At 36.5% G+C, this 19,188-nt stretch overlaps 2 protein-coding genes across 2 annotated transcripts; both read left to right on the top strand.

Annotated features, from left to right (window-relative positions):
- The first annotated feature begins 3,528 nt into the window (after nucleotides 1-3,528).
- On the top strand, nucleotides 3,529-5,985 carry pthlhb (parathyroid hormone-like hormone b). Its single transcript, XM_079253620.1, has 3 exons — nucleotides 3,529-3,920; nucleotides 4,106-4,224; nucleotides 4,893-5,985. Exons 2-3 carry the CDS (start codon nucleotides 4,121-4,123, stop codon nucleotides 5,302-5,304), a joined length of 516 nt encoding a protein of 171 aa, XP_079109746.1. The 5' UTR covers nucleotides 3,529-3,920; nucleotides 4,106-4,120; the 3' UTR covers nucleotides 5,305-5,985.
- Nucleotides 5,986-8,982: 2,997 nt separating this feature from the next.
- Nucleotides 8,983-9,906, top strand: LOC306766020 (galanin receptor 2a; the record flags this gene model as incomplete). The annotated part of the gene is made up of 1 exon (XM_079253595.1): nucleotides 8,983-9,906. The coding sequence occupies one exon, from the start codon at nucleotides 8,983-8,985 to the stop codon at nucleotides 9,904-9,906; it is 924 nt and encodes a 307-aa protein (XP_079109721.1).
- Nucleotides 9,907-19,188: the final 9,282 nt, after the last annotated feature.

The following is a 19,188-nucleotide window of genomic DNA, read 5'->3' as shown; positions in this document are numbered from 1 at the left end:
ATTGTTTTTATTTTTTTTGTGAATTAAAAAAAAAAACAAAACAAAAAAGAAATGAAAGTGCAAAAGGGTGTATGGGCAAAAGCTAGTTGCTCATAAAGCATCTTCCTATTACCAGTGAAAACAATGTTAAAACAAGATTAACTTTGCATGAAGAAAAGATTAGCAACATCAGCGCCACTGATGATAAGAGTGCTGAATGAATGAATTACTATTATCCACAACAAGAGCTTTAGATTTTAGTTTGTCATGATAATTCATTATTATGTTAGTTCTATCCTTTCTTTTAATTCATGTCAAAGTAGAGCTTGTTTTTATATAATCAGAACAACTCTCCCACAGTTTGACAGTGACAGATATACAGGTATGTCTAAGAAAATTAGAATATTATGAAAGAGTTCAATATTTTTTTCACTCATTTCAGAACGTGAAACCCATATATTATATAGATTCATTACACATAGAGTGAAACGTTTCAAACATTTATTTCTTGAAATGTTGATAATTGTGGCCTATAGATAATGAAAACCCAAAATGCAGTGTCTCAGAAAATTAGAATATTGTGAAAAACTTCAATCTTAGAAAATCATGGTGTCATACCATAATCAACTAATTTACTCAAAACTCCTGCAAAGGTATCCTAAACCTTCAAATGGTCTCTCAGTCTCTCTCAGGCTACACAATCACTGGATGTTGCTTGATAATGCTCCCAGGCTGTGGTTATTCCTTTTGCTGGTGCACCTTTCCCTTCCACTCAACTTTCCATTAATAGGCTTGGATACAGCACTCTGTGAACAACCAGCTTCTTTAGAAATGACCTTTTGTGGCTTTCCCTCCCTGTGGAGGGTCAATGGTCGTCTTCTGGACATCTGTCAAGTCAGCAGTCTTCCCCATGATTGTGAGAGAGACCATTTAAACTGTTAACTGACATGTATTGTAAATGTCCCAAGGATATGGAGAAGGTAATGTAACAAACTACTTTTATCTCATTGCTGTTTTCCTGTAATGAACATCAAAGTAAATAATTCTGAGAAAATCTTGAAAAGCATATGATTTTAAAATCTATTGTTGTCAATTAAATGCTGACATTCAGATTATCTGAGATTAATAAAAATTACTTTAGTTCAGCACTTATCTGGTTATACATCAAAGACAAAAGTGCCACTTTAACCTGAGCAGGGTTGAGAAAAGGGACCACTAAGGTTACCTTGGTCTTTTGCTAGGTTGACGTGATAGACTGCCATAAATATTATTGTAATACATCCACTAGACAAGTCGGAGTAGAAAAAAACCCCATTTCAGTCAGAACCAAAGATATTGGCTATGTGATACTGTGAGAGGAAACAGGAGAATTACTCAAGTCATTTGGGATTCAGGACTGTATGCTCTGTTGTGTCTCAGTCTACAGGGTAAGACCCGTAAATGATTCACAGACACCACAGATATGCGCATATGCATGCACACACATATTTTATTTTCATTATAAATGTTAACTTTTATTTGTTTTATTTGTTTATTTGTATTTTATTTGGATGGATGGATGGATAGATGGATGGATGGACGCTGCATGCACTGATCACTGACAACTTTAACAAACTCCAGAACAACATTCACATTCCTGAAGCAGGAATGCTGTGAAGAGAGCTGGCAAACTGTGTGTTTCAACAAAACTCACAGCTTCGGGAAAATGCTAAATTTACTGTCCATACCTCTGCAAAACCAAAGATCATGGCACATCATGCCAGAGGTATTTGTATTCGTTTTCTCTTGACCAAAACATAGAGACAATTTTTGTACAGGTTATCATGAAAGTTTGTACAAACATTCATGATTGACAGTTGCTGAATCCCGCTGAGTTTGGCAGAAATATTTATTTCTTTTTTGTGGTGAGTGCAGGATCACTCAGTTACTTACGTTGTTTTTGTTGTAAGGTATTTTTAAGAAGAGAGAACAGAGGAAAACATAACAGCGCCTCAGGTGAAATTCATGGTTTAGAGTAAAGATACTGATACACTGAAGCAGGCAAGTGACAAATGGCAAAAACATCTACATTTGACCTGAAGCCTTGTTAAACTCTTACTGCAACAGTTATCTCATCTCTGTTACTTCAAATTGTAAATTTCATAGTTTTTGCCACAAAAATAAAAATAAAAATTGATGAAACTCTACCAGCCCATGCCTAAGCAATGGATGGATCTAATATTGGGGTAACTGAGGGATTTCAAAAACACGTTTGAACCAGAAGCCAGATCTCAAGGAGAGTAAGTTAAATTAAAGGGGAAGTTTCGGATTGGTAATGTATGCACTTCCTATTGCTTTTAACAAAAATCAGTTGCATCTACACATTGAAATGCATAAAGTAATTATTTATTTATTTATTTATTTTAAAAAAAAAAAAAAAGAAAAAAAAAGAAATGCATAATTTAAATACCAGCTGATGGCTATGGCTGGTTGTGGTGTTTCCCAGATCATTTGTGAAACACTGTTGTAGGCTTTATAATCAGCTCAGTGTCAATACCTGTTATTCTAAGGTCAAATTAACAAAGCTGCTATCTAACAAATGAATACTGATCAGTCTCTTCTCAGATCATTTAAACAGAACACTTTAATGTTTATAAATTAACTTGATTGAATTTTGTTGTATTTTAACATGTTTAGGTGAAGCATGAAGTCTTACATAATGTGTTTTTTCCTTTTTTTTTTTAAAAAAAACCCTTGCAGTTGCAGCAAGCACTTGTACACCCAGGCATGCAGCACTCAGTCATTGTGATACTAAAAATACCTGAGCTTTTAGTCCCAGAGGTACCTCTTACATCATACATCTGAGCTTTAACATTTGCATGTACTAAGCTGTGTGTAAGTTAATAAATATTTAAGATTTCATGTAGACCGTAAATCCGAGACGGTATACAGCTGCCTAATGTAAAGCTCTACTGTCTTTATTAGCTGAAAATCAGAGATCCCTCAGAAACCACTGTGACCATCCAGTGGTGAGCTGGTTTACTGAGGCAGAGTAGAGGTGAACTGAATGGTCTGCAGTGAGAGGCTGTGGGCTGAGTTTCTCTGAGGTTATGGTCATTCTCCCGTGGGAAAGTGGTAAAGCCTGCTGTTTACCTTGAGGTAATTCTGCTCCTCCCCTTATACTGTACGCCTTCCACGTCATGATTTATGATTACCTATATTAATGCACAGCTGTCATTCCTGACCCGTTTATGAAGAAATGTGTGTGTGTGTAAACTTTACCTCGAAAGTGAAAGAAAAATTATTTGACTGATTTAGAGCCTTTTCAGCTTTCTCTTTGTGAGATATAGTATGGGTTGCATGGCTGCCACATCCATGTCCCAGCAGGTGTGTGTGTGTGTGTGTGTGTGTATTTGAAGGGTTGGGGGTTAGGGAGAGACGTCAGGGTTGGAAGGTTGGGCAGGGTGTTAAGATTGGATAGGGGCTGAGGTGGTGCATGCATCTTCAACTAAAGTGGAGTTGGACGTTCGCTCAGTTCCTCTCTCTCTCACGGCTCAGAGTGCAGGAATGAACTTTTTTTTCTGAGCTCTGCTCTCAGTTCTGGCCACCAAAGATGATGCTTCAGTGTAACTCTTCATGAAGGTACTGCAGAACTGAGCAGAGTCACAGCTCTGCAGCTGATGGGCTGTTGCTCTTTCTATCTTTATCCCTCTTTTAATTTGGACACTGGGGAGAAATAAATAGCTCAACCCACACTGTTGGGAGGCAAATGAATGGGGGAGACTTGTGGGGGGATTACCCAAGACAGCATTTACACCAATGGATATGGACACAAGTTCTGAATGGACCAAGTTGCATTTGGCATAAAATTTCTTAATAACATTTTGTAATTTTTATTTTTTTCTGAAGATCTTGGACTATTTTGTGGATTTTTCTGGGGAGATAAAAAAAAATCACATTCTGTAAGTTTAAGTTTGCTTCTTCCTTTTAATAATTCTTAAATAAATAAACCATCGGTTTGAAAAATGCCAACAGCTTAACAAATTTAATAATTAAACTAAAGCTAAACAATCAGTTTAGCATTAAATTACAAAATTAGGTATTCGTTTATCAGTCAATTGATTGATAGTGTCACTTTTTTCTGCAGATCTTTGGCTCAAGCATGTGCTCTTCAATATTACTTCATCAGTGGAGCTTGGCTGTGTTTTTGCTGTTCTCCCCAGTGACTCTCGATGGAAAACCAGTTGATATACTTATTAACAGAACGTGAGTTTTATTTTTATTACATTTTTTAAATGCTTAGAGAAATAAATAAATGGCATGTTTAAAAGAAAATGAATATTTGCTTCTGTTTGTATTTTAAAAAGATTGCCCAAAATCTTTTAAGGATTCCTTTTGTTTATTCTTCTTTTTGATCAGAACAATACCATAAAAAAACAAGAACAAAACAACAACAACAAAAAATACAGTTTAATTTAACCTGGACATGTTGATTTGGAAAACAGAAGTTTTCTCTCTTCTAAGTCTGCGACAGATCTCAGACATGTTTATGCTGCCACCTACTGTACTGAGGTTTCCTGACGTATGACCTTAAATTTCAGCAGCCACCACTTCTAAAACTATCCCACACACACACACACCCACACACACACACACACACACACACACACACACACACACACCCACACACACACACACACACACTCTACACTGTGCTGTCAAGTGAAGTCCCAGCAAAAGCTAAAACAAAAAACACATTTAAGAGGATTGTTAAAGTGTATATCTCAGAAAAACTACTTTGACCAGTTAGAGCAAATAATCCATGTCCTGTGTTTATTCAAACATGAAAAATCTAGCCTAAAAATTGATTTTTTTCACTTCCTTTTGATGTTAATCAGTTTTGATCTGTATCTCTGTCACTTTGCTGCTGTAAGGAGGAGGTCTGTCGGTCATGCGCAGCTGATGCATGACAAAAGCCGTACCATGCACGACTTCAGGCGCACCATGTTGGTACAGCATCTTCTGGAGGAGTTGCACACGGCTGATGATCGTCTTCTGCCTGCACAATCCAGAAACCTGGGGCAAACTTTTAGTGGAAATGCTCTACACCAAAAGCCACCAGGAGCCACCAAGGATTTCATTGAGAGGTTCAAGCTGGACAGGGATGGCCCTAACCTCCCCCAGGAGACCAACAAGGCTGTAGCTTATAAGGACCAGCCACTAAAGGTTGCTACCAAAAGGAAGAAAAAAATGAGGATAGGTCGGCGCAGAGACAGTGAAAAGAAGAGATGGCGAGCCCGGTCTGCCATTGCAAAGGGGCCACAAGGGACACATAATCCTGCCTAAAAGACTGCAGACCTCTGATGGTACTGCATTAAAACATTGACACTGACTGACTGATGCCTGACAGACTGTTAATGGTGCCAGACTGGTGCTTGTATGATATTGTATTTTTGTTTCCTTACACTTCCTGGCGTGTCACCATGACATCTTCTTAGGTCCATACAGTATTTATTTGGAATTTCTTCTCATCTCTAAAACTCCCTGCAAAACATTGACATACATTCATTGTAATGCTCAACCAGCTGTGCACAGATTGAGCACAGGAGGAAGTATTTATTTCCTATATAGAACAAGCAAAGGAATTGCTGAGAGATCTGCTTTTGTTTGGCTTTGTATGCGTAAACTATCAAGGACAGAGAGTCACAAAAACCTGTAAAAACTGTGTAATTAGTACATCTGTTCAAATAGTTCTGACATAATTTATTTCACTTTGACAATGTATATTATTTTGTGAATGTATCATGGTGCTGCTGACTAAATTCCATTATGCACTTTAGTTACATCCTGTATACGTTCTTTTGTGGTTGAGTTTTATCTTAGTAAGTCTTGTTGATCGTACTAATTTTCCTTTCCCACCTCAGATCTCTTGTGGACTAATAACTTATTGGAAGCGTCATTGGATTCATAATCATTTCATATAACAGTTCATTTACATGTAACAAGCCAGAGTCAGGGGCTATCAGACTCAATGTTCTGCACTTGCACTGAGGGAATGCTGTACATTTTTCCAGTTAACCAAACATTAAAATGTAGCCATTAGATATATTGTGATTTTTGTTGTCTTTTATTTATTAGCTATGCAGAATTTATGATGGGTTTAATTAAAGTGACTTGCATAAACCAGGCCAAGTACCGGTACTCAATTAATGGAAATTTTATCAGCAAGGATAAGTTTGACATGTAGTGGTTTGCACTGGCTCACAGCAAGAAGGTCCGTGGTTGGATCCTCGACCGGGGGGAGGTTTGAATGGTGGTCTTTCTTTGTGGAGTTTGCATGTTATCCCTGTTTATGCATGGCTTCTTCCCACTGTCCAAAGACATGCATGTTAGTTTAACTGGTTACTCTAAATTGTCCATAGGAGTGAGTGTGAATGGTTGTATTCCCCTCTGTGTTGGCTCTGTGATGGACTGGAGACCAGGGTGTACTCTGCCTTCTCACTCAATGATTGCTGGGATAGGCTCCAGCTTCCCTGTGACCCTTAATTAGACTAAGTAGTTAAAAATATATTTTATTTTAACAGATTTTTGTGGTATTACATAAAATATATTTAGATTTTCAAGAATACTCCTCCACTGAACATGAATTTGACTGAACTCAGCACATTAACACATCACCGTTCATTGCAGCATCAGGAACATTGCATGTCGTCAGTGTTTTTCATCTACTGCTTAACTAAATAGCAAAATGTGATACATTGAATATGTCATATTTCCAGCGATCAAATCGACATTTTCTCTAATGTCACAAGAACACAAAACACCTGTTTGAAGAGCATAAAATGTTCAGTATAGTTTCAAGTCTTGGAACCAAACAGATGTAGTTCAGCAGGCATACAAGAAAAGGTAAAGAAAAAAAAAAAATTGTTCTTTGCATTAGATTAAAACCTTAAACCTCCTTAAAAACAATGTTAAAAAACAAAAATAATAACAAGCATTGCAAAGGTGACTGACCTTTCAGCATAGTTAGTTCTCTATGACCTCTAAACGTTGAATTAAAAAGAAGATGCGTACACCCAACACTGGGTTTGATCAACATAAATCTGGCCTCAAAGATTTTTCAGCAAGTCACTTATTGTGATGCCATATAGAAGGAGGGGCAGAAACGCCAAGGGTCAAAACATATTTTAAATATATCATGTATAAGTTGGTATATGCCCAGGGTGTACCCTGCCTGTCGCCCAAAGCCAGCTGGGATAGGCTCCAGCTTCCCCGCGACCCTGAATTGGATTAAGCGGTTTAGAAAATGAATGAATGAATGAAAGTTGGTATATAAAAAATAGATTTAGCCCACTTTTTGGCAAACACAGAACATAATTAGGCTGTTAATGTCCTGCTGGAGAACATGAGGCATTTTAAAAGCCACCAAATGAAAGCCACAGACTCTGGAAATAGAAAGTTTACCAAACGCATTAACATCAGCTATATCCTGTGTTAAAAGCAGTCATGTAGAGGACAGACCATTAGCAGAGACAGAGTCATAAATGCTGTGGAAAACCTGATAAAGCCACTGTTAGGAGCCCACAGTTCATACTGAAGAAATCAATCAAAGCAAAAGAGAAAAATGTTGATATCTCAGTGGAAGAGGGAAACAAAGAGCACAATCAATGCACACTGACCTGTAGAGAGTGACCATCTTTGGATTATCAGCAGTGTTGGTTGTAAAATATGATTCACGGTATGATAGAAATAGCAAAACAATTATAAAATGAGGGGAGAGTTGGTGTATGTGTGTGATGTGTTCAAATGGTACAAAGCCACCACTTTAACCTCCCATTTAGCATTTATAAGCTATTCTTAAAAAGTAGGTATAAAAAACTATGAGCTTGTTTATACAAAATTCATTATCCAATGACTTTAAGATGAGCTTTTTACAATAAAACCTATTAAATGTGTACGGTTAATAACAGTTAATATATTGTAATGTTAAAATGTTATGGTGATGATTTAGGTTTACAAAACTTTTACATATAATTATAATAACACATGGGGATTTGTAAATAGTTTATAACTAAGAGCAGAAAATTCTTTTCACAGTTTGTGGTGCTACACCATAAAGTCATGACATGAAATGTGAATCTAAAACAAGACTATATCTTAAAATAATAAATAAACAAGGTGGGCATGAATAACACATAACTATTCTCTCAGCACCTGGGCAACATGCATTATTTCGCTTTAAATGCAGTCAACCAGAATCAATATGGACCCAGTAATGTTTGCTTTTCTTCCTCTTGCATTCAGTTGTCACACTTTGTGACGCTTAGATGCCGCTTCGCCTTTGTTCAGGCCATTTTAAACAGGACAAAAATCACTAGAAAAAAATTGTTTAGGATTAATAATGGAGCTGGTTTGCATACAGACAAAGCTTAGGAGACAAAGCTGAAGAACAAAGATGGTGAGTTTGTCTAAATGATGAGATATTCTATTAAAATATTATAAACTGTGGGGACAAAACCCTTTTATTTATTTATTCTTTTATTTTCAACCAATATGTATTTATGTATGTATGTAGCTGCTTTCATATCTCAGCACGTTAAAAGCCTTTTTTCTCCTCAGTTGACATTAATATTTTACGTTGAACCTACAGGTTTAGTGGTACTACATCTTGTGTTTTGTTGGGATGACAAAGGATCACTCATAGAGTTGGTTAATTTAAATGTACTGTGACCAAGCTTACAAGGCTTATTCCTAAACATTTAGAGAAATGTCATCAGTGGGCTCGTCTTGGAGAACACTCATAATTTGGTTACTTATCTCATAGAGCCATCTATTGATGCCAAATATCAGGGAAAAGAAAAACTATTTTTTTTATATTATTTTACTACAAAAATCTTGAATTCAGTTTTTCTTTAATTGGAGCTGAATAAAAACATATTACATATTAAAACAAGTTAAAGAGGCTGAAACTCATTCAAATGATTATTTTTTTTTATATTTGGCAGGTGCTAAGTGGATGATAGCATGGCTGTTCCTAATACCTATGGGGTGATTTTTGCCTGCACCTGTGGAGTGATCCTGGGCATTGGGCTATGTGCCAACCTGCTGGTCTTCTCTTTGTTTGCTAAGTACAACACACTGCGCAAAAATCGCCTGGATATCCTCCTCCTCAGCATGACTCTAGCTGACTTCCTAACCCTTGTACTCATCCCCTTCACCCTGCACTCTGCTGTAAGCCACTCCTGGCCTCTAGGAGACACCTCCTGCAAGGTGTACCAGTTCCTGCTTGCCTTCAGCCTGGCAGCTAGCACCTACTCACTGTGTGCTGTGTCCATGACCCGTGCCATGATCATCACCAATCCATACCAGCCGCCCACAATGGATCTCGTCATCCTCATGTTTGTATTGGTCTGGGCTCTAAGCTTCTTCATCAGCCTGCCCTTGCGAATGTTTGCCACAAAGGAACGTACAAACCCAAATCTGGCAAACTTCACCTTCTGCCTTCCAACCATTCATGAGCACCACTACCAAGTGGTCCTGAGCCAATTTGTACTTTACTACTTTGTTCCAATGCTGGTCATCGCCTTCAACTATGTCCGCCTGGCTCTTTTTCTTCACAAGAGCCCTGTAATGTCAGTGTCCAGTGCCAGGAACACCCGCAGAGCCTCGGTCATGGTGTTCTTGGCTGCTGCCACCTTTTCAGTGTGCTGGCTGCCTGGCTATGTGCTAGAGCTGTGCGTGTACCTGGGCCTGTATCGTCACGGAGAAGCTTGGGATCTGTTTTACTTTATTTGCACTGTGCTCCAGTACCTGCATCCCAGCATCAACCCAGTGCTCTATGTACTGCTGTCGAAACGCTATCGCCACAGGAGGGCAGCCTGGCTCTTTGGCTGTAACAGGAACAGAGTGCAACCACAGATCATCAGCATCACCACAGACAGCTTTTAAATTCACCATTCCTGTTTGTAGACGTCAGCTAGTTCTGTGTTTCAATCTAAAACTGCAAAATTAAATATAATTCAATTACCTTGACATTTCCGCAACTATTGTTTTTTTCCCCGTCTTTTTTCAGCCCATTGATTAGATTTACACAATCCCTTTTGCATATTTCAATGTTATTATTGCTTCAAATGACTCTGTCTCTGTTATTTCTGTTTAACATGCAAAGAAAACTTCTTAGGGTTCTTGTGTATCAGTTTGAGGACAGGATTCATTCTTATCCTGTACCATCAAAGCAAACATGATTTTTTTCTTTAATATGCTGATTGTCTAAAATAGTTTTAACTGAATATGTATTTTAGGGGAAGATTATTGTGTTGCAATTCATACAAAAACAAAACAAGCAAAAACAACAAACAAAGAAAGCCCAGAAAGAATTATGAATGCACTCCTGTTATAGTAAATAACTTTTTTGTTCTTTTTTTAAGCACCTTCCAAATTCTTATTTTTAACTGAGGAAGGAAAAAAACAACAACAAACAAACAAAGAAACAAAAAAAAACAAAACATGTTTGATTTGTATTAGTTGCGTTCAGTATAAAAATATATACTAACCAGCACACGTTAGCAAGTTTTTCTCACAACATGGTAATTGACTGTAATAAATGCACTGGGGAGCTGATAAATTTTCCCATCTGAGACAAGTTCTTTCTATTCACAGGGTGGTTATCTTCCAAACAGCAGTAAATCATGCAGAGGGATTTGCTAGCTTTGCAGAAGATGGCTATTAAATGTGAGCTACATGATCCTCTAGTATTAGACTACAAGAGGAATAAAGAAAAACCCGTTCAGTGAGCTGCTGCTTCTCACCATCATACAATTAAATTAAGCCATCAAATGTGACATTTCCATAGCTGTGAGCTGAATTTCATACTGGACAAGATGACATGTTTGTGTATAAATAAAAAAGTTTCCAGTTCAGTAACAACGTGCCTACAGGTGAACTACAGGAATGAGGAGGTGACACCGCAGATGATGACAAGTGAGATGAAGGACTTAACATGACATGAATCAGAAGTCTAAATCCGGATTATTACTGAAAGTGTGACGTTGCCGATGTATTCTTCTATCACTTTCCTGAATATATATTCCTATGTAAGATAAAGTCATGTAGCCAGCCACTGACTGAGGGTTTAATGACAAGTTTACTATGCAAGTCTTAACAACTTTAAGTGATCTGTAAATAACTGTGTGTCAGGTGAATCCACAATCAGTGGCATTACTCACACGGACATATACATATCGGTGGGTAAACACACCACGATCAGAGCTCTTTTCTCTGGGAGCTACAAACTTAAAGCGTACCAATACAATAGTCAAATAGATTAGGGAATGGGATAATACAGCTTGCTGGGTTCTTTCTGTAATAAGAGACCAATTGCCCCTCCCTATATCATCTTGCCCCCTGACTTTTGGCCTTCTCTTTAAGGAGTATCAAGGGCAGCTGGTATGACTTTTACAGACCAGTACCAGACTGTCACAACCAATCGACGTGATGGATATGCTGTTTCAGAAATGTACAGCTTGCAGGCCATTTGCAGTAAAACAGTCTGAGCTTTCTAGTAACCACATTTATTAGAAAATATAAATTATCTGTATTGACACCAAAAGCAAAAATATTTATGTGACATGTTGTTAATTGTTTCCTGAAATGAATACCAATCAGTTGTCAAAACAGCAGCAAAGCCACCAGGAGTTGCTAGAGGATGCTTGGATTATATTGTTGATCAGCAGAAAAATTGAATATTGCAATTTAAATGATGGAATTGTTATAAGAAATCTCTAAACATGCAAACTTTACTTCTCAGTTGTCAAAAAATGACAATATTCTCTCTTTGGTGATTCTAAATTAAACATATCCTTTGGCTTTTTTTGATTGAAACCAAAATATTTTTGACCAGCACCTGTAAGATTGTTTCATAAATGCTTTTATTTTTTTTCCCCCCACTGAGGTTAATTTGTAGAGTTGGCAAAGTAAACTTTGAGAGGTGTGCCTGTTGTTCTACACTGGACTGACAAAGCTGCGGTGCTGGTGAGACTGAGGTCTACAGAGCAGCCAAATCAACAGGTCTGCTGTAATAAAGCTGTTCAAGTTGAAGGAAGGATGACGATATTTTGCAATAAATTTTTTGTAAAAAAAAAAAGAAAAAACATGCTGTCAGACTAATTAATATAGCTTGAGATTTTGATGTTTTTTGTTTATTTATTTATTTGGCTTTTAAACTGCAGTGTACATAACAAGGTGGATATAAAATTAACAGAAGCACAATCTGAAATCAATTACTTATCAGCTCAGTTCATTATATGCAAATACTAACACAATATAAGCATTTAATTATTTTAATGCCAGTGTTGCTGTCAGCTAACACATTTATGTGACACATTTCTATGGTTTGTAAATGTTTTTATTGATACATTATGATGAACTGTGGAGTAAACAGATTAATATTTTATGGCTTTCTTGAACTGTCCCCTCCTCTCTTTTTTCATTTATAGAGCAGAAAATGTGAAAGTAAGTTGCTGGGAAGACTCATAGGAAGAACATAAAAAAAAAAATAAAAAAAAAGTACAGGGTGATATAAAATGATCACTTTCCCTCCCCGGGCAACTTCTCATGGTAAAATATTTTCTGAAAGTTTTGTTTAAATCTTCAGTCCTGTGACAGAAATGGAGGTGGTTTAAAAATGCACCAAACAAAAGACACAAAAAAGTTCCAGGAAACAAGTTGAAATGCAGCCAAAGCAAAACAACTTTGCATTTCAGAAAAAAACAATGGCATGAAACGTGAAATGCTTTTGCAATCCTAGATGCAAACTTACACAATCAGTTGCAAAACACTTTTGGAAAGTTATACATTACTGAAACACTTTTATCGATGACAAAGCAGCTTTCCAATGACACAAAACACTTTCACAAATCATCAGGACACTTTAACATCTTCAAAAACACTTTTACAACTTTACAGAAACAATTTGACAGTTTCTGGAAACACACACACACACAAAAAGACATGATCCAAAAGCCATATTGAGGTGTTTGGAGTGGTAACAGTGCAAACATGAGACCAGTAGCTGAATCGATCCAGCCAGCAGAAGAACCAGCAGAGATGTTGAGAAGTGGAGCCTGCTTCCAGGTTTTAGTGTGATTTTGTGAGCATGGTGAGGACAAAATGTCTGCTCGATTCAAAGGTGCCTGATTCACATTAACAGAAGTACTTTGGGACTTTCGAACAAGAAATTTTGTGACAAATAAAACAGAAAAATATTTGAATGAATTTCATTTGAAGTGCTCCAATCAATCAGTTCAGCGGTAAATTATTATCAGGGTCTTTGTATGCAGCAATGATAATGATGTTAGTGAACCATGGAAAAATAAACTTTAACACCATCCTTTCATCTGTAAGACACAGATGTACTGTAATATCACCATGTAACAACACAGAAACAAGTAATGCCTTACTTTAGAGACCTGATTCCTGGTTATTATGCGGAAACTACTGATGTAATTTCCAAGTTATTGTTGCTGTAATGTCATATTATTATGAATTAAAATGGAAACATTTAATGCATAGTATTACAGCCTTGGTTTGTGGATATTGCATAGAAACCAATCTCTTATAAGTAGGTAATAATGATATTATGTCACCATAATTACTCCTTTCTTTAAGCATATATAGATATTTGAAGACATTTCCAGGCAGCTACTAGGTAATTACCACAATATTAATACATAGTTTCACATTCTTGTTAAATGTGTTACCCCCCTATTGCTTTGGGTGCAGTGCCACCTTATTACTCTTTTAAATTCATCTCAAATCTCTTATTGCCATGACGTTTCCTGTGTTACTACTAGGATATTACCTGGTTATTTCTATTATTAATTAATGCGTATTATCTGTAATTACCAAGTATTTTCTTCTTTGTTTCTATGAAATTACTACACAATTACTATATAATTACAGATCTGTAATGTAAAGTGCTACCTATTTTTCTTTAAACTTTGTTGTTTAAAGTTCAACAAACATCAGCTGATATCTGACTAATATTAAATAAATGCCCCAGCCTTCATTCCTACCCTCCTTTATATATCTACAGTTGTTCGTTTCATAATAAGGCTGTTAGCCTTGATGCTCAATCAGGTGCTACATGTTTCACAAAGCAAAGCCTATCATAAAAACTTGGCTGTGGAATCAAGTTGGGACTTTGTTCACTTTACAAATAATCTTTTTTCAACAATATTACAAATCAGCATTCATCAGCAAAAATAATATCAAACCAATGCACACAATGACTGAACTATGTTTTGTGTAATCCTTCCAGGTCACATTCTTGAGACACTCCATGAGCTAGCCAGTGTACATAGCTGACAGAAAATAGTTGTGGCTACATGCTGTAAGATCAGAGCGCTCTTGCAATGAGCTAATCATTCCATGTGCCATATAGGCAAGTGTTGAAGGAGTGCTGCCTGTTTATTTATAGGAGTCTCTAAGGTTCCACCACAGAGGCTGTACTTTATAGCTGGATTAAATTACAGCTCTGGTAAAAGAAGAAAATACAGTATCTCTTCAGACACAAACATGAGTACAAATTCCCACAATAACACTGCAAGCAGATTTAGTATTTCTTACAATAGTTGATTTCACAGTAGTGTTTTTTTTTCCTTAAAAAAAAGTGGGTCCTCTTTGCAAACAAACATAACCAAATGTTCATATTTAGGTCAATTTTTACCATGTACATTTTTTGTGTAATTTCAGTGTGTGACATCTGTTTAGGAAACAACTACATCTATAACCAGACCAACTCTACATGTGCTGTCACCATCAACACACCAGTTAACCAGTGGCTAAATAAACAAATGACAAAATGTTAAGGAAAACAGAAAAACAAACTACTTGCTTTCAATTAGCCTGCCACAACTTGCAGTCGTAGTCCAACCTAACATCACAGTTCAGTAGTTTGTTTACACTGTAGAGCTGACTGTAATATGTACTGTAGGTACATGGCAGGTGAAGTTTAAGGGAAAACACAGCAGTTAACACTGAGTAAATTGAGCTACAGAACAAGCGAGGCCTTGTAAGTATCCGCGCCAATGTGGTACTCCCTGTAAAAGAAAATAATCAAAAAAGGAAAATCTGCTCTTGCTTTAAATGTCTTGAAATTATTTGTACAGAGGAAAGTTGGCTGTTGAAACTTAAACAAGTTTACAAAAAGAAAAAAAAACTGCCAGACTTGCTGTGTTTAACAAATGTATGAGCAGAAACTGGTCCAAACCGGGTGCATATTTCAAATTCACGTGCCAAGATGTTTTGGTCCTGATGAGCATCAGATCTGGAAGGTTTACTAAAACCTTTTCTGTTCAGCATCCAGCATATTGTAACTGTGATCAGAAGAGAATCTGGAAATAATTTTATGGAGATTGCTTTGCCAATGTTTCATCAGAACTGGTCTTGCAGTGGCACTGCATGAATATTTCCAAGGGTTGCTAGTCTTCAGAGGTTTAAGATGCCCCAAAGTGGGAAAATACGCCTTTGATTAATTAATTTTCCATTATTTTGCTGCTGTTAATCACTAGCTTTTTTTTTTTGCAAGTTATCATCAAGAATAAACTTAGTCTGCCATTTTTATTTATAATTTTATTTTTATATTCAAGTTTAACTTTGCTTTTGGTAATTCTGGTCTTTTCTTAATCATGTGTATCAACTTACATGCTAGGCTTTAATATTAATCTTTCAAATGATATTTTATTTTATTTTATTTTAGTAAAGCCCACATCTTGTAGTGTAACTTCCTGAGATTCACCACAACACTACTGAAAAGAAAGTTTACACAGTGCATCTGTGTAGTTAAAGCAGTAGTAAACTGAATTACCCAACAACCCTGCAGTCTTTAACACAATTATGTTTTGGTTAACTCTTAAAAATACAGAGCCATAACGGAAAATACCTTTTTTTTAAAATGAACAATAAAAGCTATTAATCAACATATTTCAAAGAATAAAAAATATTTTTTAATGCATTTCTATTGCCTTCTTTAATCTAAAATAACTTATCCAGCCAAAATATTTACAATTAATTAATATAAAAAGAACCTGTTACACATCAATGAACATAAGGGAAAGAATAAATTGTTAATGTAAATGTGTGTGGAGTTAGCATTATACTGCTAATTTATATCAGTCTATCAGTAAGTTTTGACCAAACTGACCACAAATAGAAAACAAGGAGCTTCAATTCCAGACAGTCTGTGGTTGCCTGCAGATTCTGCATAAAGTATTTGCTCATAAAATTGATTGCATTCCTCATATCAGCATTGTGATCCGTGCACATCAAACCTTGTGTATAGCTATATGTATGGTTCAGCTCAACTCAGTGAATATGGATCGCTCAAACATGTCAGAGTGTCAGACAGAAGTCAGCTGGGGTTCAGTCAGCCAAAACAGCGAACAGGAGTCTGGATGTAGAATATCGAAACATAAAGTTCCCAATAAAATTTGACTTTGACAACTTTGAAGATACCCTTGATTAATAACGCATGTGTGGTTCTCTTGTGAACTGATCCTGCTGCAGTTGCCACCAGCCTGGATTTTGGACGACTTAGTCTGCTAAAAAAGGGAAAGGCTTGATCAAGGAGTGAAATAATAATCTGAGATAGACGTGGGACAAGATATGCAGAGGCATTTGCAAGGAACCCCGCCCTCCGGATCTGAGGTGTCCAGTTTCATGTCTTGCTGCATGCCTCATTGCATATCTGCAAAAACATGAACATCAACTTCAGATGACAGCAGGCTAAAATTGGTGGCTATCAAAACGCAGGAACTGGCAAGAAGCTTGGTAGGGTATCCAATTTCTAAAGTGGAACCCCTGGGTGCAGACGCCTCAGGGTGAGGGGCCTAAGCTCTGCTCATTTGAGGCACAGGTAATGAGGATAAAATAAACACACAGCCTTAGTTCACTGAGGCAAACACTTTCACACCATTAATTGGATGCAATGGCATTCCCATTGCATCTTTGCCACTGAGTCCAACTTATAACACTTGGATCACAAGCATCACTTGATCAAATTTCCAATTCGGACTCTGTCAAAGTATAATAACTTTACTTTACAGTTGGAACTGTTTTTACTGGAAGAAACAATGTACATTCAGGGATTTACCAGGAAGGACATTCAGTCGGTCTGATCCACTGGGACTGGCCAGGGTGTGACAAAGTGCATAGGGCTTGGTTTGTTGCTTGGATGTGTTCCGTGTGAATTGATTACAGTTGTATTTTCTCATATGCACCCTGAATGACTTATAAACAGGAAATGCTGATAAAGAGAATGTGGTTTTAAAAACTTCATTGCGGTAAGCAACAGAGATTTAATGCCCAGTAGACAGTTTACTATTGTTTACCATGTTTTAATGTGAAATCTAAATGATTTTATATTAAACAGTCCTAATAGGGAAATTAAATCATCTTATGTCAGAGCTAACAATCAAGAAAAGGCACGCCAATGGGATTTAATACATAAAAGATATTTATCTTAAAGGAAATATTACTTTATTTGAGCAATTGTGATTCCAATAAAGTTTATCCTGTTTTAAAAGTACCTAAATGATCACCAAAAAGCAAAAACTTGATTGCTAAATTAGCTAATTGCTTCCTTTTACCCATTACATCAGCAGACAATGTTAAAACAGCAGAAGAAAAACAGACGAGAACTCACCAACCAAACAATTCCTGGATGGAAACAATTCCTCTCTCAAATTCACAATTGCTCAATCAATAGCAGACATAAATAATCAGTCTAAAGTGATTCATCGTTTCTGTTAAGGATAGCTTTTGCACTCTTTTTTGTTTTTTTAGGGGAGGGTGGGGGTGGGGTTCTATAATAAAACAATTGTGTGGTCCAGCATCTTTTTCTTTTTTGTTTTCAGGGTTTAATCAGAGAGACTTAATTCCAGACAGAGGTATGATCATGTTTGGGAGCTCAATAGAAACAGAACCTTCCACAAGGTCCTGGAACTGCTTTGTTACTTGGAACAGTTTGGGCCAAAAGAATCATCCTTAAATAATGGAAAACATCATCTGCGCCAGGTTTCAGAAACTGGCTTAATGAACTGGTGAATGTAACTTGGAAAGCACTAGATTTATAAACTCTGGAAGTTTACATAAATGGGAAGAAACCTCGAATCCTTCACTGACATATAGGTACATATATCGTAGACTATTTTCTCGCTCCTCTTCTTTTCTTTGTTGTTTTATTTTTCCTATGATGACATCAATTACTGCAACACTCTACAATACTGAACAAAAAATTGGCTTTGTTTCAAGGGAATGCCTTAAGGGTGAATCAGGAAATAATGGGTAATCAACCAGTACTTACTGGTGACCACAACAACCAGGCTTATTAGGGAATGACTTAGTTATCAGGCAATCTAAAGAGAAACGAATCAGGGACAACTTGTCTTTGTGGTCATCAGTAAATACTGGTAAAGTATAATTTCTCTTTGGTTTCCCTGATAACTAACCAGTAGTTTCCTAATAAGCCTGGTCTTTGTGATCACCAGTAATAACTGGTTATTTACAGATTAGTTTTAGTTATTTTTCACACCCATGTTCACCCAAGTGAACTACTTTGAGTATCTCTTGAATAAAATAAAAATTGAAATTTAAAAAAAAAAAAAAAAAAAACTGTCGCAGGAAATTATATGTTTCTATCTAAACTGGCAAATATGTCAAGATATTGATGAATAACCAATGAACTAGTGTTCAACCATGGATAATCAACTAGGGGTCAATTAATCGCATGAATCAACATTGAGATTGTCAGTGGTTCATAATGAGCAACAAGAATTCATGATAGTCTTCATTGATAAAAACATTAGTTCATCATGAGTTACACACTACTTAAGTATATGATTTTTACCATTATTGTAGTGTTACCATAAAATCTTTCTTACAATGTGAACAATTTTTGAACCTTCAACAGTAATAAATAATTTTCTGCCTGATTTGTGCTATCTGCAGTTCTTTGAAGCAAAAAAAAAAAAAAAAAGACATTTGTATGTTCCTATAATTTGCGATTCAGTCAGCACAGTCTGTGTGTCTTGAGAAAGAGGTGCTTTTCACTGCAGGGATGCTTCCTATGACACCTGTCCTACATCAAAGTATGAGTATCCAAGCATTAAGGTGTTATTTAATTTATACAGTTGGCCTTAATTTTGCACAATATACTAAAATTCATCAAGTCAA

The sequence above is a fragment of the Telmatherina bonti genome (assembly GCF_933228915.1).
Source record: "Telmatherina bonti genome assembly, chromosome: 2".
Lineage (NCBI taxonomy): Eukaryota > Metazoa > Chordata > Actinopteri > Atheriniformes > Telmatherinidae > Telmatherina > Telmatherina bonti.
Note: the sequence above shows the minus strand (reverse complement) of the source record. Positions and strands in the feature narration are given on the sequence as shown.